This window comes from Hyla sarda, chromosome 2, assembly GCF_029499605.1.
Source record: "Hyla sarda isolate aHylSar1 chromosome 2, aHylSar1.hap1, whole genome shotgun sequence".
Taxonomy (NCBI): domain Eukaryota; kingdom Metazoa; phylum Chordata; class Amphibia; order Anura; family Hylidae; genus Hyla; species Hyla sarda.
The window spans coordinates 346,289,012-346,314,068 of NC_079190.1; the positions used below are offsets into that span (position 1 = coordinate 346,289,012).

At 43.0% G+C, this 25,057-nt stretch overlaps 1 protein-coding gene across 1 annotated transcript in view; it reads left to right on the plus strand.

Moving 5' to 3' along the window:
* The window catches only part of DPT (dermatopontin), a 67,790-nt gene extending 43,107 nt beyond the window's left edge, over positions 1 to 24,683 (plus strand). Inside the window, exons 2-4 of the mRNA XM_056558205.1 lie at positions 15,550 to 15,675; positions 16,298 to 16,405; positions 22,908 to 24,683. Of these exons, the coding sequence (XP_056414180.1) occupies positions 15,550 to 15,675; positions 16,298 to 16,405; positions 22,908 to 22,974 (301 nt within the window). The 3' untranslated portion in view covers positions 22,975 to 24,683. The remainder of the gene's footprint in view (positions 1 to 15,549; positions 15,676 to 16,297; positions 16,406 to 22,907) is intronic.
* The last annotated feature ends 374 nt before the right edge of the window (positions 24,684 to 25,057 follow it).

Here is a 25,057-nt window from a genome sequence, read left to right on the forward strand (position 1 = left end):
AAGTACAGCTTCCTATACTTTACATTGCACGGATCCCTCAACATACGATGGATTCGACAAACGATGGGTCGTTTGGAACGAATTACCATCGTATGTTGAGGGACCACTGTATATGGGTAGTTTGGTTTTTTTCTGGCATTTTTTTCCCAAATTCCCCTATTTCACGCTATTTTGGGAGAAATCGGCCTTCATTGGCAGGGGTGTCTCTTGTACTGAGGAAGCGGTCCATGACATCACAAGGGGGAGGGGCTGTGACGTCACGATGCTCTGGCCCCTGCATCGCCCATAATTACGCACAGAGGGAGTTTGCTCTGTGCAGTAATGACAGCGGGGTGCCGCAGCCGAGATCCCAGGGGTCCCCAGCGGTAGGACCCCCGCAATCAGACATCTTATCCCCTATCCTTTGGATAGGGGAAAAGATGTCTAGGGGCGGAGTACCCCTTTAATGGGATCCAGCTCTCTAAATGGAGCATGTGTTATAGACAACATGTACTCCATTCGTTTCTATGGGAGAACAAGCACTCAGCTCTCTTTAGTGCTCCTATAGAGAATGAATGGAACGCATGGAATCTCCAGGGCACACTCCTCTCTTACTCACACTGAGTAATTCAAGAGGAATTTACTCGAGTAATTCCTCTTGAATTCTCCGCTCCAAATTAAAGGGGTACTTCAGGCAAAAACTTTTTTTTTATATATCAACTGGCTCCGGAAAGTTAAACAGATTTGTAAATTACTTCTATTAAAAAATCTTAATCCTTCCAATAGTTATTAGCTTCTGAAGTTTTCTGTCTAACTGCTCAATGATGATGTCACATCCCGGGAGCAGTGCATGATGGGAAAATATCCCCATAGGAGCTGCACAGCTCCTGGCACGTGAGTCATCAGAAAGCAGTTAGACAGAAAACAGCAACTCAACTTCAGAAGCTAATAACTATTGGAAGGATTAAGATTTTTTAATAGAAGTAATTTACAAATCTGTTTAACTTTCCGGAGCCAGTTGATATATAAAAAAAAGTTTTGACTTGGAATACCCCTTTAATGCACATCTTCTCTGCCCATTGACTTTAATGTTTTTTCCCCTCTCCTGTTCACACATTGGAAATTCTGCTAGCGGAATTCCAACACTGAATTCCGTTCCATTTGAAGAAAGAACATGTTTATTCTTCAAGCAAAATCCACTAGCAGAAATCGATAGAAGTCAATGGTAAAAAATAATTCCGCCCGACATCATTTTCACACGGAATTTGCGCGGAAATGGCTGAAAACCCCTTCACTTCTTTCCCCCCCATTTCCGCGCACAATTCCGTGCGAATTCCGCGCAAAGTCCACTCGAATTCCGCGCAAATAGAAAATTCTTTTTTCCGCATGTACATTTTTCTGCGTGAATTCCTCTTGATTTGCTCAGTGTGAACGCACACTTAGGAGATCACAAGGGGTCTAGTGGATAGAGAGATGCATGGAGGAGGGATGTCAGTCACAGCTTCCTGTTGTGGTCAACACACTTCATTCATGTGGACAGCCAGGGTCCTGTACAGAAGATGTCGGGGGTTCCCATAGGTTTTTTTTTTGACTGGGTAACTCCTTTAACCTATCTCATATACTTCATGAAAATATCTATCTACTTTTTATAGAAATCATGGCTAATAAAAAAATAAAAAAATAGGGCTCCCCATACCATCCAGAACATCCTGTCCGGCTGCAGCATCATCTTTGTCCCATGTGAAGCATAGGCTGGGACAAAGTCCAATAAGTGAGGACTAGTGAGGACTAGCACCCCTCTGTTTTCAATCCTCTTCTATCAGACCCATCACTGCACAGCAGACTCAGGGAGGAAGTAAATGCATGGTGAGTGAGGGTGGGCTCAGTTGTTGCCTTGGACATGCCCCTTCCTAAGCAATGAATGGCAGAATTAGAGCAGCAGAACAGAGGCATTTCTAAGCCAATTACAGAAGCTAGACACAAAAAATACATGTAAAGAATCGGCATTAACTAGTGAGGAACACATATATATAAGCATTATTTTTTTCTGTGATATGACAGGTATTGTTACAATTTTTCAGAATATTTCTGTAAATTTAACAGTTTTATTGTTTCACATTTTTACACAACTTTGATGTTGTGATTTTAAAGCATTTATTTTCATAGACATTTTTTACATTGTATAGTTAGTTACATTGTCCTTCACTGCTCCCCTCTCAGGTCTTTACAGTCTTCACCCCCCCCCCCCCTTTTATTGGTGCATATCATGTTTCATTTAATGCACTGTATTCCTGTAGAGTGTTATGCCTACTGTATATTGCATGTAGTACCACTTCCATTTAATGCCGTCCATAAGCAGAAGCCACAAAATAAAATTGTTCAATTTGCCTAAAGAAATATTTTGACATTTTGGACCACTATGTGAGGAGACTCACCTCCAAACCCTCCCTAAATTAAAGGGGTACTCCGGTGAAAACCTTTTTTTATTTTTTTATTTTTTTTAAATCAACTGGTGCCAGAAAGTTAAACAGATTTGTAAATTATTTCTATTAAAAAATCTTAATCCTTCCTGTACTTATTAGCTGCTGAATACTACAGTGGAAATTATTTTCCGTTTGAAACACAGAGCTCTCTGCTGACATCATGAGCACAGTGCTCTCTGCTGACATCTCTGTCCATTTTAGGTACTGTCCAGGGTAAAAGGAAATCCCCATAGCAAACATATGCTGTTCTGGACAGTTCCTAAAATGGACAGAGATGTCAGCAGAGAGCACTGTGCTCGTGATGTCAGCAGACAGCTCTGTGTTTCAAAAAGAAAATAATTTCACGCATAATTTGTAGTATTCAGCAGCTAATAAGTACAGGAAGGATTACGATTTTTTTAATAGAAGTAATTTACAAATCTGTTTAACTTTCTGGCACCAGTTGATTTAAAAAAAAAAAAAAAGTTTTTCACTGGAGTACCCCTTTAAAGACATCAGTGAACAGGTTAAACGTTGCTGGTTGGGAATTTCTTATTTTTACCTTTCTACCACCTTGCATTCCCTGCTGTTAGCCTGCGGAGTGAGCTAAGTAGTCCTCTCTATGCATCAGCATGTCTTGTACCCAGGCGGACATTGGGGGACCGCAAGTGAATAGAAAGATAAGAATTACAGATTCAGAATCTGCATCTGTATTAAAAGAGTGATTTTAATGCTTTTCATGAAAATGATATAATTATTGTCTAAGCATTTTAAAACCATGTGTTCTTAGGTTAAACACAGCATTTTGCTGAATTACCATATATCTATGTATTGCAGGTCAGCTTTTCTGATCCATAGCTGCAATCCATAGGGTTAAAGGGGTACTCCGGTGGAAAACTTTTTTTTTTTTAATGAAGTGGTGCCAGAAAGTTAAACAGATTTGTAAATTATACAGTGAAAAGAGGTAGCGTGCACTCACCGCGGGTAAACAGCTGCAGGCCCGAGGTCCGGGATCACCACGACATAGATGGAAACGGTAAGGAGCGCTGAGAGGCTACGCCGGCTGTCCGGGCATGCTGGGAGTTGTAGTTTTGCAACATCTGGAGGTCCGCAGGTTGAAGACCACTGAGCTAGACACTCTCTAAGGATAAAATTCCCATAAAATGGCATGTACAATATAGATCAATAGCGCCACATAGACCCCAGACACATCCTCCTACTCCAGGTGGTAATAGATGATCATTTATCTCAGATGTCCACGTGTTGCGTCTTCTCATTATAAAACCCTGCTTTCCAGTAAATTTAATTATTTCGAATCAGTAGTGTGTTTCTGCATTTTATGAGGTGACGTCAGCCAACTATTTTAGTCAATATTCTGAATTGACTTTTTTTTTATTAACTATTGAATAGGAGTTCTGAAACCCCTCTGCTTTAGACAGGCCCTGAATGTGATTAGCAAGGAAATGACAACGCTGGCCATGAAGAAATTAGATTTTGGCAGTGGATTTGTTGTAAGCACATGAGAATGCTTCTTCTTGCCTTTATGAAAATGATACATTCATTTTAAACATACCGATATAATCTCCTGCCAGATCGTGTGCCAAAGGAGTTCTTCACCCGACACTGAAAATTTATTCGGCAGGTAAATTATAACCAACAACTGTCTGCAAGATGCGATTTGTCTGCGCACAAGAACAATTATTAATTAAGCAATCAAGACAACATTGTTACAACTTGCTTGTTACCAGTCAGTTCTGTAGACAGGACAACACTGCATTTCTACTGTTGTCTTCCACTGAATCCACCTGCGCCATCTGGTGGAGAAGAGATAGACTTACAGAGGCCTCCTCTCCTAATGTTCTGTTTCATAAATCTGACAGACTTGTATCAGATGTGCAAGAATTTATTTTAAACTTATATAAATTACTGATCTGTGGAGGTCCTAACCAGTGCAGAGAGTGAGGTTGCACCTGGGCCCAGAAGGTCTCCCTTTGTTATAGTAGACCAGTGCTATAAGTAAAGCATCATATATGTGCTAAATCAAGCAGAATACTTAAAGGGGTACTCCGGTGAAAACCTTTTTTCTTTTAAATCAACTGGTGGCAGAAAGTTAAACATATTTGGAAATTACTTATATTAAAAAATCTTAATCCTTCCTGTATTTATTAGCTGCTGAATACTACAGAGGAAATTCTTTTCTTTTTGGAATGCTCTCTGATGACATCACGAGCACAGTTCTCTCTGCTGACATTATTATAATAATAATAAAGCTTTATTTATTGTTGTCCTTAGAGGGATTTGAACCCAAGCCCGCATCTGCTATGCATGGTTGCTAAAATGGACAGAGATGTCAGCAGATAGCACTGTGCTCGTGATGTTATCAGTGTTCCAAAAAGAAAGGAATTTCCTCTGTAGCATTCAGCAGCTAATAAGTACTGGAAGGATTAAGATTTTTTAATTGAAGTAATTTACAAATATGTTTATCTATCTGCCACTAGTTGATTTAAAAGAAAAAAAGGTTTTCACCGGAGTACACCTTTAACCCGTTCAGGACCCATGACGTAACGGTACGTCCCGACACCCTGGGTCTTAAGGACCCATGACGTACAGTTACGTCATGGGCAGTTCCGGTCTCCGCCGTGCGCCGGGCGGGGAACGGAGCGGGATGGCTGCTGAAATCATTCAGCAGGCATCCCGTGCAAATGCCCAGGGGGGGTCATTAGACCCCCCCATGTCGGCGATCGCGACAAATCGCAAGTGAATTCACACTTGCGATTTGCTCGATTCCGGGTCATTACGGGTCTATAGTGACCCGGTGACCCGGAATGTAAGGGGGATCGCGGGTGTCTAAGACACCCAGGATCCCCCTGTAGCGATAGGAGTGAGGTGGCACGGATGCCACCCCTCCTATCCCTGCTATTTGTGGTCTAGACGCGACCACCAATAGCAGATCGGGGGCGGGGGGGTTTTCTTTAATTTTCCCCGTCCTGCCCTCCCACAATAGGCGGGGCAGGACGGGGGAAACGACGGGGACCGGCGCCGAAGATCCACTTACCAATCCGGGCGGGCGACGGAGGCTGCGGGCGACGGAGATCGGCGGGCGGCGATGACGTGCGGCTGGATCCGACGGAAGCCGGTGAGTTGTCTAGCAACATCTGGAGGGTACAGTTTGAGACCATTATACAGTGGTCTCTAACTGTAGCCCTCCAGATGTTGCAAAACTACAACTCCCAGCATGCCCAGACAGCTGTTTGGGCATGCTGGAATATGTAGTTTTGCAACAGCTGGAGGGCTACAGTTTGAGACCACTATATAGTGGTCCCTAAACTGTAGCCCTCTAGATCTTGCAAAACTACAACTCCTAGCATTCCCAAACAACTGTTTGCTGTCAGGGCATGCTGGGAATTGTAGTTTTGCAACAGCTGGAGGACCACAGTTTGGAGATCACTTTGCAGTGTTCTCTAAGACTGTAGCCCTCCAGATGTTGCAAAACTGCAAATCCCAGCATGTCCTAACAGCAATCAGCTGTCTTGGCATGCTGGGAGTTGTAGTTGCGTACCTCCAGCTATTGCATAACTACTTCTCCCAGCATGCCCATCGGCGATCAGTATATGCTCGGAGTTGTAGTTTTGCAACAGCTGGAGGCACGCTGGTTAGAAAATGCTGAGTTAGGTAACAGAACCTAACTGAAGGTTTTCCAACCAGTGTGCCTCCAGCTGTTGCAAAAGTACAACTCCCAGCATGCACGGTCTGTCAGTACATGCTGGGAGTTGTAGTTTTGAAATAGCTGGAGGTTTGCCCCCCCCCCCCCCCCCCCCATGTGAACGTACAGGGTACATTCACACGGGCAGGCTTACAGTAAGTTTCCTGCTTCAAGTTTGGGCAGCGGCAAATTTTTCGCCGCAGCTCAAACTCCTAGCGTGAAACTCACCGTAACACGTCAGTGTGAATGTACCCTAACACCTAATAAAGGGTAAAACACTACATATACACCCCCTTACACTGTCCCCCCCAAAATAAAAATGAAAACCGTATTGTATGGCAGTGTTTCCAAAACGGAGCCTCCAGCTGTTGCAAAACAACAACTCCCAGCATTTCCGGACAGCCACTGACTGTCCAGGCATGCTGGGAATTTAGCAACAGATGGAGGCACCCTGTTTGGGAATCACTGGCATAGAATACCCCTATGTCCACCCCTATGCAATCCCTAATTTAGTCCTCAAATGCGCATGGCGCTCTCTCACTTTGGAGCCCTGTCATATTTCAAGGAAACAGTTTAGGGCCACATATGGGGTATCTCCGAACTCGGGAGAAATTGCACTACAAATATTGGGGGGCTTTTTCTCCTTTTACCCCTTATGAAAATGAAAAGTTGTGGCTACACCAGCTTGTTAGTGAAAAAAAAAAAAAATTATACTAACATGCTGGTGTTGCCCTATACTTTTTATTTTCACAAGCGTTAAAAGGAAAAAAAGACCCCCAAAATTTGTAACGCAATTTCTCCTGAGTACAGAAATACCCCATATGTGGGCGTAAAATGCTCTGTGGGCGCACAACAAGGCTCAGGAGTGAGAGCGCACTATGTACATTTGAGGCCTAAATTGGTGATTTGCACAGGGGTGGATGATTTTACAGCGGTTCTGACATAAACGCAAAAATATAAATATCCACATGTGACCCCATTTTGGAAACTACACCCCTAACGTAATGTAATAAGGGGTGCAGTGAGCATTTACGCCTCACAGGTGTCTGACAGATTTTTGGAAAAGTGGTCCGTGAAAATGAAAAATTTAATTTTGAAATGAAAATTTAATTTTTCATTTGCACAGCCCACTGTTCCAAAGATCTGTCAAACGCCAGTGGGGTGTAAATACTCACTGCACCCCTTATTAAATTCTGTGAGGGGTGTAGTTTCCAAAATAGGGTCACATGTGGGGGGGTCCACTGTTCTGGCACCCCGGGGGGCTTTGTAAACGCACATGGCCCCTGACTTCCATTCCAAACAATTTTTTTCCCAAAAGCTCAATGGCGCTCCTTCTCTTCTGAGCATTGTAGTGCGCCAGCAGAGCACTTGACGTCCACACATGGTGTATTTCCATACTCAGAAGAGATGGGGTTACAAATTTTGGGGGGTCTTTTCTGCTATTAACCCTTGCAAAAATGTGAAATTTGGGGGGAAGCGCACATTTTAGTGAAATTTTTTTTTCTTTTTTTACATATGCAAAAGTCGTGAAATCCCTTTTGTGGGGTATTAAGGCTTACTTTATTCCTTGTTACGTTCCTCAAGGGGTCTAGTTTCCAAAATGGTATGCCATGTGGGGTTTTATTGCTGTTCTGGCACCATAGGGGCTTCCTAAATGCGACATGCCCCCCGAGCAAAATTTGCTCTCAAAAAGCCAAATATGACTCCTTCTCTTCTGGGCATTGTAGTTCACCCGTAGTGCACTTCAGGTATACTTATGGGGTACCTCCATACTCAGAAGAGATGGGGTTACAAATTTTGGGAGGTCTTTTCTGCTATTAACCCTTGCAAAAAAGTGAAATTTGGGGGGAAACACACATTTTAGTGAAAAATATATATATTTTTTTTACATATGCAAAAGTCGTGAAACACCTGTGGGGTATTAAGGCTCACTTTATTCCATGTTACGTTCCTCAAGGGGTCTAGTTTCCAAAATGGTATGGCATGTGTTTTTTTTTTTTTTTTTTTGCTGTTCTGGCACCATAGGGGCTTCCTAAAGGCAACATGTCCCCCAAAAACTATTTCAGAAAAACGTACTCTCCAAAATCCCCTTGTCGCTCCTTCGCTTCTGAGCCCTCTACTGCGCCCGCCGAACAATTTACATAGACATATGAGGTATGTGCTTACTCGAGAGAAATTGGGCTACAAACATAAGTATAAATTTGCTCCTTTTACCCCTTGTAAAAATTCAAAAATTGGGTCTACAAGAACATGCGAGTGTAAAAAATGAAGATTGTGAATTTTCTCCTTCACTTTGCTGCTATTCCTGTAAAATACCTAAAGGGTTAAAACACTTACTGAATGTCATTTTGAATACTTTGGGGGGTGCAGTTTTTATAATGGGGTCATTTGTGGGGTATTTCTAATATGAAGACCCTTCAAATCCACTTCAAACCTGAACTGGTCCCTGAAAAATTGTGAGTTTGAAAATTTTGTGAAAAATTGGAAAATTGCTGCTGAACTTTGAAGCCCTCTGGTGTCTTCCAAAAGTAAAAACACGTCAATTTTATGATGCAAACATAAAGTAGACATATTGTATATGTGAATCAAATTTTTTTTTATTTGGAATATCCATTTTTCTTACAAGCAGAGAGCTTCAAAGTTAGAAAAATGCAAAATTTTCAAATTTTTCATCAAATTTTGGGATTTTTCACCAAGAAATGATGCAAGTTACCATAAAATTTTACCACTATGTTAAAGTAGAATATGTCACGAAAAAACAATCTCGGAATCAGAATGATAACTAAAAGCATTCCAGAGTTATTAATGTTTAAAGTGACAGTGGTCAGATGTTCAAAAAATGGCTGGGTCCTTAAAGGGTTAAAGACTACCTATTATCAACTAAACTTTCCCTAATCTCCCTCCCCATCTGTCCCGGTCTCTAACTCTATCTATCCTAGCGTTTATTTTACTTAAAAAAAACATAAAAATACCTTTTTATGTTCAACTCCAGTAGCTCAGAGAGGAGCGTCTGAGAAGGGAGGAAGTGGGCTGGTCCCGGCAGGCGTGACGTCATCTGAAGCCTTGCCGGGCCACTTCCGCCCTTCTTCCTGTATGCTGCGCTCCCTCTCGGGAGCGCGCATACAGGCGGAGTGCAGGGCAGGAACGTTGTGAGGTGGATTTTTCAAATCTATGCAAAAGTCGGACCACGGTCCGACTTTTACATGGGTTTGAAAAATTCACCTCACACCGGCTCTCCTTGTCAGCGGGAGGAGCCTGAAACACCGCTGGCCAGCAGAGTCAGGAGCGCGCCTAGCAGGGATGCGGGCACAGTGCTCGCTCCCGCCTGTCTGCTTGACAGGCGGGAGCTGCACTGAGTATCAGATTTCGAACTCAGCCGCCAGGCCGGCGTGAGTCCGAAATCACCAAAAAAGGGACTCCTAGGGAGACCCCTAGTGGCCAAATGTTTAAACACAAAAAAAAAAAATAGATTACATTTTTTTTTTAATAGAACCCTATTAGTAAATAGTTTTATATATAATAAACTATAAAATATAAAAAAACATTTTTGATGAGAGATACTCTTTAAAGGGTTATTTCGAGTTATCTTTTTAGAGCATTCTATGCATATGTATAACAGTCCTGTGTTTTAAAATTAACTTCTAAATTACACCAGCGAGAAAAAACAGACTCGGTCAAGCACTAGAGATTCAAAGCGGTTCAGGCAGAGATTGAATCCAGAAGACGTTCATGGTTCAATTACACAGAAAATCAGGAATGCTATGTAGGAACCTTTGCTATGGAGTAAACCACAGTATTGCTCTGGAACATGTGAGCAAGTGAAGCAGCCTTAAAGGGATATTCTGATCTGTATGCTTATATCTAGCTTTCATGTCTGTATGTCTAGAACACATCTGTTTGAACATTTTTGCTAATACTTTCAGTTTCCCCACTTGTCTTTTTCTTCTCTTATGGTGTTTCTCTCCCCAGTGTTTGCTCATTCTCTAGCTTTCTGACCACCACTTCTCTGTGTTAGCAGTGGCCAGGCTGGTAAGGTCACTCCCTCTCTCTGCAGGATAGACAGGTTGCAGGTTCGCTCATCAGCTAACGCATGCAGGCTGGCTTCCAAGCGACCATATCAAAATCTAATAACCAGTACTCGGGTAGAGAGCAGGGCTGCAAGTTTTTCTGTGCCAGTATCAGAAGCGTGCATGTACGGGCAGCAGCAGGGACATCACAAGGAAATGTAAGCAGGCTGGCAGCAGCATAGAGGTAAAGAGGGGAGATGGATTAAAAAAAAACCTTCAAATAGGTAGTGCTGGGCAAGAATAGGTGGAGGAAAAAAATGATGGCTTATCAACAGGATAGGCCATTACCATTAGATCAGCAGGGATCCTGATCAAGGCAAACCCACCATCCAGGCAAACCAAAAAAACATCAGCTATTTTTTTATTAAATTATTTTGAATTAACAAAGTATTTTTCCAAACTTTACACCAAAAAAGAGAGAGTTACAAGGTGTGAATGGATGCAAAATACAGCTCACATAAAAAGAAAGAGTAAACAGAACACAATAGAACTGAGGTGCTCATAATATGCCAGATACATGGTAGGATGTCAATGACAATAGACAGAGGGATAAGCTAACTGCATGTAAGGCTCACCAAAAATATACGATCACATAAGCGTCATTCAGAAACGAATAATTAAAAAGAATCAAAAGTACAAAGAGAATAGACGAGTACAGGTTAGGGCCGAAGGGAGTTTAGAAATAACTGCTAAGGGGTTCTGTATACTTGTAATAATATCTCTGTGGGGATCTCGGGAGGGTCTAACAAACGCCCCCATATTTTTCACATTTCCCAAAATGATTCCATTTTAGATATACCCGCTAAAAATAGGGAGGAATAATAATAATAGCAAGGAATGTGGGAGCGGCAGATTACCTTCATCTAGAGGGCAATGTTTTCCGAGCTTGATACAGAATGTGGAAAAAATAGAATATTAGTCCTCAGCTCAATATCAGAAAAAAGATTAATGGGGGATGTCTGGTATCAATAATAGAGAAGAAACACAATTTGTGTATAAATGGTATTTAATAAATATTAAATAGTGCGTTCCCGCAGGGCCCTACGGTAGCGCACAATTAGTTAAAAAAGAAATATAAAATACAACAAGTAGTTACACTACAGAGCGAGTGTATCTATTAAGGCTAACAGCCGTATAATGATACACTGGGTGATACACTGGGTGATGATATGTTAAAGTGTTACTCTGATCAGAATAATAGTAAATTCAGTGTGCACAAAAATAAGAATAAAAATAATAATAAAACGTTCCTCCTGGAAAGAAAAATGGTTTGATAGAAAAAATGGATGATACAAGAAAAAAAAAATAAAATAATAATAATAAGTCCTGAAAAATAAGTCCTGAAAATGAAAAGTGACAGTCCTGTAAATGATGGAGTTATGACCTGTAGGATGGATCCTATAATTGGCCTAAAATAATGTCCTGCAAAAGATAATGTCCTGCAAAAAAAACGTACACTGTATATGATGATACCATATGAATTGTTTGAATAGTGGATATTGCAATTAAATCGCTGTTGCCGGTTTCTCCACTCCACAGCCTACAAATAGAAATAAAGTCACTGGCACGATTGTGCCACTCACCGCACCGCTGGTGGACAGATGGATGATGAACGAATAAGCTCTAGCCGGGGCGGCGTGATGGTCGCGGGATATACAGCCGTTCTCACCGGCGAGCTGTCCCTTGGCGTCAGGTGTACTCTAGCCGGGGTGGAGTGTTGGTCGCAGAATATCCAGCCGCTCTCACCGGCGAGTTAACTCTTGGCGTCTGAAGTAGCAGGTCAGCTGATGGCAGGTCAGCTGACCTTGTGCGGGAGGTTAGTTGGTGCTAAATGATGTTGTATAGTAATACTGCATGCAGATAGAGATGTTGATTCAATGGTGGAGGGTTCAACACCGGTTCAGCAGATGAGTTTAAGTACTGGACCATGTAATGAATGGATAGTGGATGAAATCTCTCCAGAGAGGAACTATCCGATAGATGCTTGTATAACCGCAGCTGTAGTGTGAACTAGACCAATAAAAGAGGCTCAATCTCAGTCATCTCAGTTTGGTGACTGAGATTGAGCCTCTTTTATTGGTCTAGTTCACACTACAGCTGCGGTTATACAAGCATCTATCGGATAGTTCCTCTCTGGAGAGATTTCATCCACTATCCATTCATTACATGGTCCGGTACTTAAACTCATCTGCTGAACCGGTGTTGAACCCTCCACCATTGGATCAACATCTCTATCTGCATGCAGTATTACTATACAACATCATTTAGCACCAACTAACCTCCCGCACAAGGTCAGCTGACCTGCCATCAGCTGACCTGCTACGTCAGACGCCAAGAGTTAACTCGCCGGTGAGAGCGGCTGGATATTCTGCGACCAACACTCCGCCCCGGCTAGAGTACACCTGACGCCAAGGGACAGCTCGCCGGTGAGAACGGCTGTATATCCCGCGACCATCACGCCGCCCCGGCTAGAGCTTATTCGTTCATCATCCATCTGTCCACCAGCGGTGCGGTGAGTGGCACAATCGTGCCAGTGACTTTATTTCTATTTGTAGGCTGTGGAGTGGAGAAACCGGCAACAGCGATTTAATTGCAATATCCACTATTCAAACAATTCATATGGTATCATCATATACAGTGTACGTTTTTTTTGCAGGACATTATCTTTTGCAGGACATTATTTTAGGCCAATTATAGGATCCATCCTACAGGTCATAACTCCATAATTTACAGGACTGTCACTTTTCATTTTCAGGACTTATTTTTCAGGACTTATTATTATTTATTTATTTATTTTTTTTCTTGTATCATCCATTTTTTCTATCAAACCATTTTTCTTTCCAGGAGGAACGTTTTATTATTATTATTATTTTTATTCTTATTTTTGTGCACACTGAATTTACTATTATTCTGATCAGAGTAACACTTTAACATATCATCACCCAGTGTATCACCCAGTGTATCATTATACGGCTGTTAGCCTTAATAGATACACTCGCTCTGTAGTGTAACTACTTGTTGTATTTTATATTTCTTTTTTAACTAATTGTGCGCTACCGTAGGGCCCTGCGGGAACGCACTATTTAATATTTATTAAATACCATTTATACACAAATTGTGTTTCTTCTCTATTATTGATACCAGACATCCCCCATTAATCTTTTTTCTGATATTGAGCTGAGGACTAATATTCTATTTTTTCCACTTTTCTGCATCTCTCTGTGGGGGAGAGCTTTTAGTTAACCTCGCTCATTTTTCTGTGGTTGAGCTACACATATCTACATTTCCCTATTTGATACAGAATGTGTTGAATCGCCAACAGCTTGAAGTCATCCAAATAATAATCGTTCAACAATCCTAAGGCTAGGATTCCACTTGGTTTTTTTTCACCGAAAAAAACGCCAGGAAAAACACCAGTGCAATTTCCCGTGTCTCACGTTTTTTCTGGCGTTTTTGCATTTGAATTGAAATTACATTTTGGCGTTTTTTTTTAAATGTGTTGGGTACCAAAAAATAAAAAATAAGGATGCAGTAGGGATGGGGAAAAAAATTTATTTACGGAAATTTGTATTTTTTATAATGAACTTTTAATACATTTTTTATAAAGTGTGTGTGTTTCACTTTTTTTTAGGAAGTACTACTACTCCCAGCATGGAACAGACTGTCCATGATGGGAGTAGTAGTACCTGTACTAATAGACATATCGCCCAGGGTGTCAGTCGTGACACACCGTGCTATCGTCCATAATATAGCAGAGATGCGGAGTGGCTCTATACAGTGCTCGCATCTCTGTACTATACTCTGGCCAGTGATGTGAATAGAACATCATTCATATTTTCCGCCCAGAGTGGTGATTGGCCGGATGGTTGCAGCCAATCACTGCTCTCAGAGAGAAATATGAATGAGTGATGTTCTATTCACATCACTGGCCGGAGTACAGTGCAGAGATGCGGAACGCAGGAGAAAGCCACTCTGCAATAGATAAGACGATCGCAGCTGGTGTCAGGAGTGATACCCACTGTGATTTGTCCTTAACTGCAGGTACTACTACTCCCATCATGGAGCACACTCTGTTCCATGTTGGGAGCTGTAGTACCTGCAGTTAAGGAAAGGTCACAGCAAAATTAAACCAAATTTAACGAAATATAACCAAATTTAACCAAATTTTATTAAAAAAGGTATCTCCATCATTTTTTTGGATCGTTAAATTCCAAAAGAGAATAAAATCTGCCTGAAAAAACGCCAAAGTTAAAACCCACATGGCGTTTTATTGGCGTTTTTTTACTACCATAGACTTCTATGGGAGAAAAACACCACCATTTCAGGGGAAAAAATGCCATAGGCTCAACATGCTGCGATTTTGCAAAACCACCAAGGAACTGAAAAACGCCAAAAAAGAGTGAAAAAACGCCAAAAGGATTTTAAAAACAAACAAACTGAAAAACGCCAAGTTGAAAAAGAATTTTGCAATTTCTCATTGCTGAGGATAGTTAAAGGGGTACTCTGCCCCTAGACAGGATAGGGGATAAGATGTCTGCGGTGGGACCCCGTGATTTAAGCTACGGTACTCCAGACATCCGGTGCACGGAGTGAGCTTCGCTCTGTGCCGGATGACTGGCAATGCAGGGTCGTGATGTCACGGTCCGCTTGTGATGTCACGGCCACGCCCTCAATGCAAGTCTATGGGAAGGGGCGAGACAATTGTGGGTTTTATTACAGTTTCACTACCACAAAAAAAATTCTGGCGGTTTTGCAGTACAATTTATGACAAAATGAAGGCTGTCATTAAAAAAGTACAACTTACCCTTCAAAAATTAAAGGGGTTGATCTCCCTGCAGAACCCATTCTATGCGGGGCTGTGTCTCCAGTTTCGGAAACCTCCCCGTTTCCGGGACTGGAGACGTGACTTAATCCCTCGCCCCTTTATTACGTCATGTCAGCCCCCTCCATTCATATCTATGATGGCAGTTATGCCCCCTCCCATAGATATTGATGGAGGGGGCGGCACATGATGTCACAAGGGGGCGAGAAGTTACATGGGTTTCCGAAACTGGAGATGCAGTCCCGAATAGAATGCGGGTGCTGCAGGAAGATTGTGGAGGGCCCAGTGGTGCCCCCCCCCCCCCCCCCCCCCCCCGATCAGACATCTTATCCCCTGTTCTTTGGATAGGGGATAAGATGTTTTTGCCCGGAATACCCCTTTAAGCCCTCCTACGTCTGAGTCCATGGAAAAATAGAAATGTTATAACCTTACAAGGCAAAGCGGAAAATAACAAATGAGAAATATAACACACACAACTTCTGTACATAATAACTTTTGCTCTGTTGTCGTTTGCAGGTATCAGACATGTTCTAATAATGGACTGGTAGCTGGATTCCAGAGTCAGTACTTTGATGCTGTCTTGGATAGAGAATGGCAATTTTACTGCTGCCGTTACAGTCGAAGATGCTCTTATAGTTGCTGGTAAGTGCATATTACAATGGAAGAATTTACAAATCTGTTTAACTTTTTGCCACCAAAAATAATAATAATAATTGTTTACCACTGGAGTACCCCTTTAAATGGGTTTTACTAGGGTAAACAACTAACATAACTTTTATTACAAAGAAAACGCTCTTATTATTTAAAATATCTTAGGAAACTGCTATAAAAGTACTATTGTTTAATACCACTGTGCCCGTCATGAGGAGGGTGCAAATTCATCTTAAAGGGAACCTGTCATCACTTCCATACACTGTGAACCATGAGTCATTGGGAGCCTGTCTCTAGTTAATTGTGACCTTGGTTTTGGCAACATGAAACTGATGATAGATTCCACTGACAATCACAGCATCTACCATCTAATAATGGTGACTATGTACAGATAAATATTTCCATTGTTACAGTAAACCTTGTAAAAATATAAAGCCATTCATTAAAATCTATATTTTCAGTTCTCCCATAAGGCATGCGTCCATGATTTGGTAAGTGGCCTTCTGTTATCTGTAATAGAGTAGGGATCGAACTGAGAAGCCTCATTAGAAATAATGGTGTAAATTTCAATTTATTCTACTGGAAATGTGATCTTTTTACAATGTGTCTACAGGTTGACACAAGACTATCCAGGACACTATGGGGAGGAAGTGGATATGGTTCTATATTCCTACGGCTATTACATAAGAGGAGCAACCACAACCTTCTCTGGAGTGGAAAGGTTAGTTTCATTTATTGCTTATTTCTAATTCCTTTATTGTTCATATATCATTGACAGATCATGCCCAGTGCTTTGAACATACATTATAGAAGAAATAAAATAATACCTGTCCTTTCACATTAAAGGATACCTCTCATCAAAAAAAAACTTTTGATATATTATAGATTAATGTATGCAGAATAACTTCACAATTGCATGTTATTAAAAAATATGCTTCTTTCTATTTAATTTTCCACTTTGAAGAAATGACCACTAGGGGTCTCCCTACCAGTCCTGGCAGCAAGCATTTCAGACTCATGCTGGAGTCCTAAACACTACGAGCTGCCAGTCTGCTTTGTTCACAAACGAGAGCACTCAGAGCTGCCAGCCTGCTTTGTTCACAGCCTGTTTGGCTGTGAACAAAACAGGCTGGCAGCTCTGAGTGTTTAGGACTCCAGCATGAGTCAGAAATGCTTGCTGACAGGACTGATCGGGAAAATACAATAGAAAGAAGCATATTTTTCATTAACATGCTATTGGAAAGTTATTCAACATTCATTAATCTAAAATATATCACAAGTTTATTTGATGAGAGGTACCCTTTAAACTGTAATAGTATATCTGGTCATTATATGATTTTAATATGGCATTTTCCCCTAGCTTTCCCTGAGCTTAGCTCCAGGTGCTACAATGTCTTTCATACACACATTAAATGTCTAATCAGGCATATTACTAGCGAGGGCTTTAATGGCTGTATTTAATCTTTAAAGGCCATGTACTGTATATGACAAAAATCAGTTTTTCTTCGCTGTGTAGACTGGGAAAGACCTAGTTAACCTAGGAGATTTAATTACTATATAAATATATACACACATATGTATGTGACAACACTAAAGAAATAACAATCTGCTACAATGTAAAGTAGTGAGTGCACAGTCTGTATAACAATGTCTAATAACTCAATACAAAGCCATTAATGTCTAAACCTTGGCAACAAACGTGAGTACATCCCTAAAAGGAAATGTGGAAATATCCAAATTGGGCCAAAAGTGTAAATATTTTGTAAGGCCATTGTGGTTACCCAGGAGGTGTTACCCCGTGCTCCTGCTGTCCTGTCAGGCAGCCTCCTTCAGTGTCCCCAAGGCCCCCTGCACTTGTTTCCCCATTGTAAATATGTTTTACCATGTAAAGTGTTATAAAATGTAATGTTGCTTTAAGAGTTATACCATGTGATATGTCATGTGATTGTTACCCAGGAGGTACCAGTGACCAGGTGATCCCAAGAATGACCTATGCGATCCCTGCTAGTCTCCCCCATATAAGCCCTGGGTGACGCTTCTCTCTCTTTGAGCTCTGCTCTTCTGCTAAGCTGAGGTCCAGTGCAGTCGCCTAGTGTGTGTGTCCAGAGTGATGGAGACCTCAAAATCCAGTCCTGCAGCCTCCATGAGGCCAAGTAAGCTAAAGTCACAGCTTTATGAGTCAAGTCAAGTCAATCCCTGTCATCTGCAGCGTGGTCTGCATTCAATTGTCCAGTCCTACTAAAAGTCCCAGCAAGCCCTTAAGGTCTCTGCGTCACTGGTCACCTCCTTGGGCCCTGGCTGAACTGTATAGACTTTACCAATTGTCTACCCTCAGTAAAGCTACCGTTGTCCGTAACTTGGCATCAGAGTCTTTATTGCCCCCATGCCAAGCCCAGGATCCAGCGATATACCTTCGGGTGGTTATAGGCTAAACCTCGCCCTGGCGTCATGAATACAAGGGGTTAATGCCATCTGCCCCTAGGGTAACATCATCTGCCCTGCACCACACACCCTGCTACCACTCCATTATTTCCTAGCACTGCCATAAAAGAGTACTGCATCCATAGACACTTAAACCCCTATCCGCAAGATAGGGGATAAGGGTCTGATCGTGGGGGGCCCAACCGCTGGGACCCCCTCATGCCCCCTCCATACAGCTCTATGGCAGAGGTGGAGATGCGCGAACGCTGCATCCACCTCTGTCATAGAGATACATGGAGGGGGCATGTCAGCGGCAGCCTCATGCTGCGGCCGACACGCCTCCTGCACAGGAGAAACACGACCCCATATAGGAGATCGCGGTGGTCCCAGCATTCGGACCTCCTGATCAGACACTTATCCCCTATTCTGTCTCCTCCCGCTGTCAGCTAGCCCTGCGCCAGCATCTCACAGCGTACTGAATACCCTGTATCAGCACTGCGGCTGACATGTAACCCTTTTCCCGCCATGGGGACCGTGTGCCTGCGGGGAGGTTGTAATCCGGCTAATCGGCTATCATGATTCCCCCCCTGTGGGCGCACGGTCCCCATGGCGGGGGAATTAGTGACATATCAGCCGCAATGCTATCATGATTCCCCCCGTGGGCGCGCTGTCAGCTTTTCACCCCGCAGTCCCCACATCAGGGAATGAATGAATTGTCAGCCGCAGCGCTCTCCCCACGGGGAACTAATCATATGTGACCTGCAGGCGCTGCTCTGCTTCTCCCCCCCAAAAGCGATGTCCCCACATCAAGGAAAGGGTTAACTGTGAGCCGCAGCGCTGCACATTCTCCCCACGTTGGGGAATGAATGATTTGTGAGCTGTGGGCGCAGGGCTTCTGTTCCCTGATCCCTGTTTGGGGATTGGAAAACAGAAGTTGTCACCTCCTCTAGCTCCAAAAGCTCTGCAGCACCCGTGGCTCACTGACTTTCAGCGCTTGCAGGGGACAGCTTTTGTTCTCCGATCCCCGAACGGGGAACAGAAGCCCTGCACCCGCGGTTCACAAATCATTCATTCCCCAACGTGGGGAGAATGTGCAGCACTGTGGCTCACAGTTAACCCTTTCCCCCATGGACATCACTTATGGGGGGGGGGGGGAGAAGCAGAGCAGTGCCCGCGGGTCACATATGATTAGTCTCCAATGTGGGGACAGCGCTCTGCGGCTGACCATTCATTCCCTGATGTGGGAACTGCGGGGTGAGAAGCTGACAGTGCACCCTTGGGGGGGAATCATGATAGCATTGCAGCTGACATGTTTCTAATTCCCCGCCATGGGTACCATGAGCCCGTGGGGGGAATCATGATAGCCGATTCCCGATTCCCCCCACGGGCGCACAGTCCCTATGGCGGGGAAGGGGTTACATGTCAGCCGCAGCACTGATACAGGGCATTCAGTACACTATGAGCCGTGGGCGCAGGGCTGGCTGATAGCGGGAGGAGACATCCATCCTCCCGCTGTTATCTTGTGCTGTGCGAAAAAGGAAGGGAGAGAATGGAACTCCCAACCAATCACGGAACAAAGCCATTTCAGGAGAAAAAAAACAGCAATGCCTGCAGCACAGATGTCTTGTCCACAACAGTGAACAAACATGGCCGTGAGTGTGGACGACAATCAAAAGCAACCAGAAAAACTACTGAACTTCCTTCACAGAAAAGAGGTCAGTAAAAAATAGACATGCTGTGGACAGATGTATAACATGTGGATTACAAAAGTGCTCAACTCGCTACAAACACGCTAGCTAACCATAAAGCTGTGGTACCGGAGTACCCATTTAACCCTCAGCTTCTTTAGCAAGACAGTGGCAGTCTTGGAGGTGTGTTTGGTGTATTTAAAGGGGTTCTCTGGTCTCAACTGGTGCCAGAATGTTAAACAGATTTGTAAATTACTTCTATTTAAAAATGTTAATCCTTCCAGTATTTATCAGCTGCTGTATGCTCCAGAGGAAGTCCTTTTCTTTTTGAATTTCTTTTCTGTCTGACCACAGTGCTCTCTGGTGACACCTCTGTTCATGTCAGGAACTGTCCAGAGCAGAATAGGTTTGCTATGGGGATTTTCTCCTACTCTGGACAGTTCCTGACACGGACAGAGGTGTCAGCAGAGAGCACTGTGGTCAGACAGAAAATAATTTCTAAAAGAAAAGAACTTCCTCTGTAGTATACAGCAGCTGATAAGTACTGGAAGGGTAAAGATTTTTAAATAGAAGTTATTTACAAATTTGTTTAACTTTCTGGCACCAGTTGATTTATAAAATAAATAAATAAATGTTTTCCATTGGAGTACCCCTTTAAGCATGCATGGGATAGGCATAAGGTTATTGCCCAAGATAGGGCCATGGACAATTGAAAGTATTCATAATATTGAGCAGACTAGATTGGCAGAATGGTTCTTATCTGCCCATACATTCTATGTTTCTTTCATGTTGGAATACTGCCCTGCAGCCCAGTCTCCATAGGAAGGGGATCATGCCCTTCTTCCGTATCTCACAGTACATGTTGGCTTTCATGGTTCCCTCAATGATCTGTAGCTCCCCAGTGCCAGCAGCACTCTTGCAGCCCCAGACCAAGACACTCCCACCACCATTCCTTACTGTAGGCAAGACACACTTGTCAACTTCTTCAGCAAGGCATGTTCTGAGTGAAACCACTGTATGGTCTTGGCCACCATGCTGCAGCTCATTTTCAGGGTCTTGGCAATCTTTTTATACCCTAGGCCAGTGATGGCCCGAGTGCCTAAACCGTAATGCACGCGAACTTTTTTCCCTCAAAGTGCCAGCACAGCAATAAAAACAGAATACTGAGGTTTAAGTTTAGAGAAAACAACTCATACAATTGCCATAACTAATTAACATCTTTTGTTTTAAAAGAACACTACAACAGAGTTCAATGATCCAAACTTTTTTTTTTTTTTTGATAGTTTATAGTTCCCCCACATTAGGTTGTAGTTCCCCCACATTAGATTGGCAGCACAGTCCCCCCACATTAGGTGCAGTACAGTTCCCACCACATTAGGTGCAGTATAGTTCCCCCCACATTTGGTTGGTAGTATAGTTCCCCCATGTTAGGTGCAGTATAGTTCCCCCACATTAGGTGCCGTATAGTTCCCCCACATTAGGTGCAGTATAGCTCCCCCACAGACATACAGCCTTCAGCCATATACAGTGTATGGCTGGAGGCTGTATGTCTGTGTACTGCCCCACTTCAGTGATCCAACTACTGCTCCTCCGGCCTACAGGCCATAGCAGTAGGTCCCGGGACCGGAGGAGTGGTGGTCGGAAGACTGAAGATGACGTACAACATACAGGTAACTTACCATGCGTGCGCGTACTCCTCCTCACGCCTCCACTCTGCTGTTGCTATGGGCACACACACGGGACGTCAGTGACGTCCCTGCATGCGCTACCTTCCGGCGGCCCCTGCGTTCTTAAAGTTAACACGGGGCCGCAGAAAGGTAACCGGGGCATCCTTGTGTCCCGAAAAGATCTGGCGAACTATGGCCACGTGCCCACAGAGGGGGGCTCGGCGTGCCATAGGTTCACCATCACTGCCCTAGGTTCTCTTAATGTAGAGCAACAATTTTCTTTTTCAGCTCCTTAGAGAGTTCTCTGCCATGAGGTGCCATGTTCAACTTCAAGTGACCAGTATAAAGAGAATGTGAGAGCGATGACATCAAATTGAAGACACCTGCTCCCCATTCACAACTAAGACCTTGTAACACTAACAAGTCGCATGACATTAGGGAGGGAAAATTGGACCAAATTTGGACATTTTCACTTTTGGGGTGTATTCACTTTTGTTTCCAAGGTTTAGACATTAATGGTTGTGTGTTGAGTTATTATAGGTGATTGCAGAGGCACATCGTTGTAAATGTGCTGTGCTAAAAGTTGTGTTGTGGTTCCCAGCATACGGTAGTATATTTGCTCACATAATGCCAAGGGTTTAATGGAAATAATATGAACATCAGGCTTATACATCAACACTGAACTTGTCAGAAAACAGGAGAAGAAAGGGGATTTGTTGTTTTTCTACTTTCTCATAACCAGACAAACTCAAATATCATAATGTCTGCAAGTGGGTGTTTTTACCACTATTTGTTCAGTTTAATTATAATTTCTAAAGTAAAAAAAATGGAAAATATTAAAAAAGAACCTGTAACCATTTTGATGCTGACTGAACTAATAAGCATCAGGGTTATTCCCAGTCAATTCTGCCTGCCCTGACAGAAATCTCTCCTTATTAGAGATGAGTGAAGTTACAGTGATTCGATACGAACTTCTCGGCTCGGCAGTTGCTGACTTTAGCCTGCATAAATGAGTTCAGCTTTCAGGTGCTCCGGTAGGCTGGAAAAGGTGGATACAGTCCTAGGAGAGGGTCTCCAGCCCACCGGAGCACCTGAAAACTGATGCGGTAGGTCATGTGACCGGATCGTTCAGTATTTTAATCATGCTTGTTACAAGATGTATTAGTCTACGATTAAGCCCTGTAAAGGGCGAAACGCGTCAGATATCTTGATCTGTATGTATCCTGCTGTGGAATAAATAAAGACAAGCCTTTTACCCCATACTTTGGTGCCGGACGGAGTTCTTTTCTAATTTACAAATCTGTTTAACTTTCTGGAGCCAGTTGATAATATATATATAAAAAAAGTTTTTTCCTGGAATACCCCTTTAATGTTCCGGACGCTGGGGAGTGGAGTAACCGTTTAAAGTAACTTTCCACAACTAAATTTTTTTTAATTTTTTTTTTAGGGATCGTCAATGGAAGTATATCCTTTGCAGAATGACAGATTTTGACTGTGAATTTGAAAACTTTTAGAGAATGCCCAAGTCCAATGTACGGATCAATACTGGTTGTAAAGAAACCGAATATGTATTCTAGTTACTTTGCCTTTGCTTGTATGATTTTTGCAGAAGTTACTTGTCCTTTATAGCTACAAACACAATTAGGATTGTCATCACAGCAGTTGCTTAAAGCTTCACAGTGACAAAATAAGATATATCCTTATGCCAAAAGGCACAGCTGAAAATGTTATATTTTTTACTTTACAGCAAAGACTGCTTACAGCTTACCATGTTATATACATTGTCTGCCTTTCTAGTATGCTTTATTGTGTCTATACATGTGCTATTAAAGAGGTTGTCCAGCGGCTGGGGGGTGGTAGGGCTGGGCGGTATGGCCAAATATGTGTACATTATCGCAGTATTTTTGTAACTTATGGCAGTTCCACGGTATATAACAGTATTCCCCCCCCCCCCCAAGATTAATCATTAGCCCAGCTCTGCGCTGTCCTCATCGGGGTAAATACTCACATATCACCCGCAAGTGCTGCCCTCCTCGTCCTCCTGCTTGTTGTGGCCCCCGACACTGACACTCTATAGCTGTATCCCTATGCCCCAGCTGCAAAGTAAACAAAAATAAACTTTAACGCACGTTCCTACGTTGGCCTTACACTCTTCCTGGGGACGTGAACGCAGCGATGTTCCGCCTTGGCCAGTGATAGGCTGAGCCCACTGTCATGTAAGAAGCCGGCTTGTTACATGACAGTGCGCTCAATCTATCACCGGCCGAGGCGTCACATCGCTGCGGTCGGTGATAGGCTGATGGCTCTCCCACGTTCCATTCCCTAGGAAGCTGGTCCGGACTTACGAAGAAGGCGGGTTAAAGTTTATTTTGTTTACCTTTTGCAGCCCGGGCATAGGGATACAGTGGAGCAGTGGTCTTCAACCTGCAGACCTGGGGACAGCGCTGGGCTGATAATTCATTCATTCCCGAGGGGGAGGGGCCAAACCGGTATTGCGGTATGGGTTAAAATTCATATCGTGCAGCACAAAAATTTCGGTATTCGGTATGAACCGGTATACCGCCCAGCCCTAGGGGGTGGGTTTCAAAAGTAAACCTAAAAAGTAAAACAAACCTTTACATACCTGCTGCGATCCCGCAAAGCCTCCGATGGCCCGCAGCGATCCTCTTTCTGAGGAATCGCTGGTGGGTCTAGACATCAATTGTGGCCAGCGATTCGCTAAGTGGCAGTGTCACACATTGGACCCTGGTGCTTCCCTGGCCTAACATGTCAGGATGCTGCTCAAGAAGACTATCAGTCCAAAGCAGGACACCAGAGGCAATGCTGGGGCACAGGAGGGGAGTAAAAGGTTTGTTTTGTCATATTCAACAGATCGGGAATATTATTGAAAAAAAAAAAAAAAAGCAACTGGATAACCCTTTTAACATTTGCTTCTGTACAAGACAGAGGGCCTCAAAAGCATATACAGTACAAAAAATTGAAATTTTTTGTAGGAACCAGTCAGATTTCAGATTTTCTTTCCTCCACCATGTACAAACATGAAAGCAGTGATCTGATTGGTTAGGGAGCTACTTTACGCATAAGTGAGGCCCAATGATTTATTTTTTACTGTATGGAAAAACAATGATGTTCAAGACCTTTTTCACTTTATATTCAGTAGTATGCAGGATGGGCATCCAAATGCACAAAACTGTATCAGCTAAAATAAAAGGCTTTTTCATAACTTCTCTTTATTATGTTTTTGTTTTTTTAAATTCACCTAAAGTATCTCTACAGCTTCTTTTCTGCAAGTATTTTCTAATCTAGTATTCCCCAACCTGGACCAAAGAAACTTTCACGAAAAAGGCAGCCAGCGCTCTAATTCAACTCCAGTCACAAGAGAACATCAATAAGAACTCTCAGGGTGTTTATGGGGGGCTGCAAAATAAATTCACCGGCCCACCAGAACACCAAGCAGCCTGGTCAGTGTATTGCAAACTTTCCACAATGGATTAGTACTTTGGGGGACGCTAGTCCGCTCCCGGATCCACTCAACGAGCCCCGATGAGAAGAAATGCAAAAAAGGCCGATAGCCAGCGCTTAGGGGGTATAAGTCAT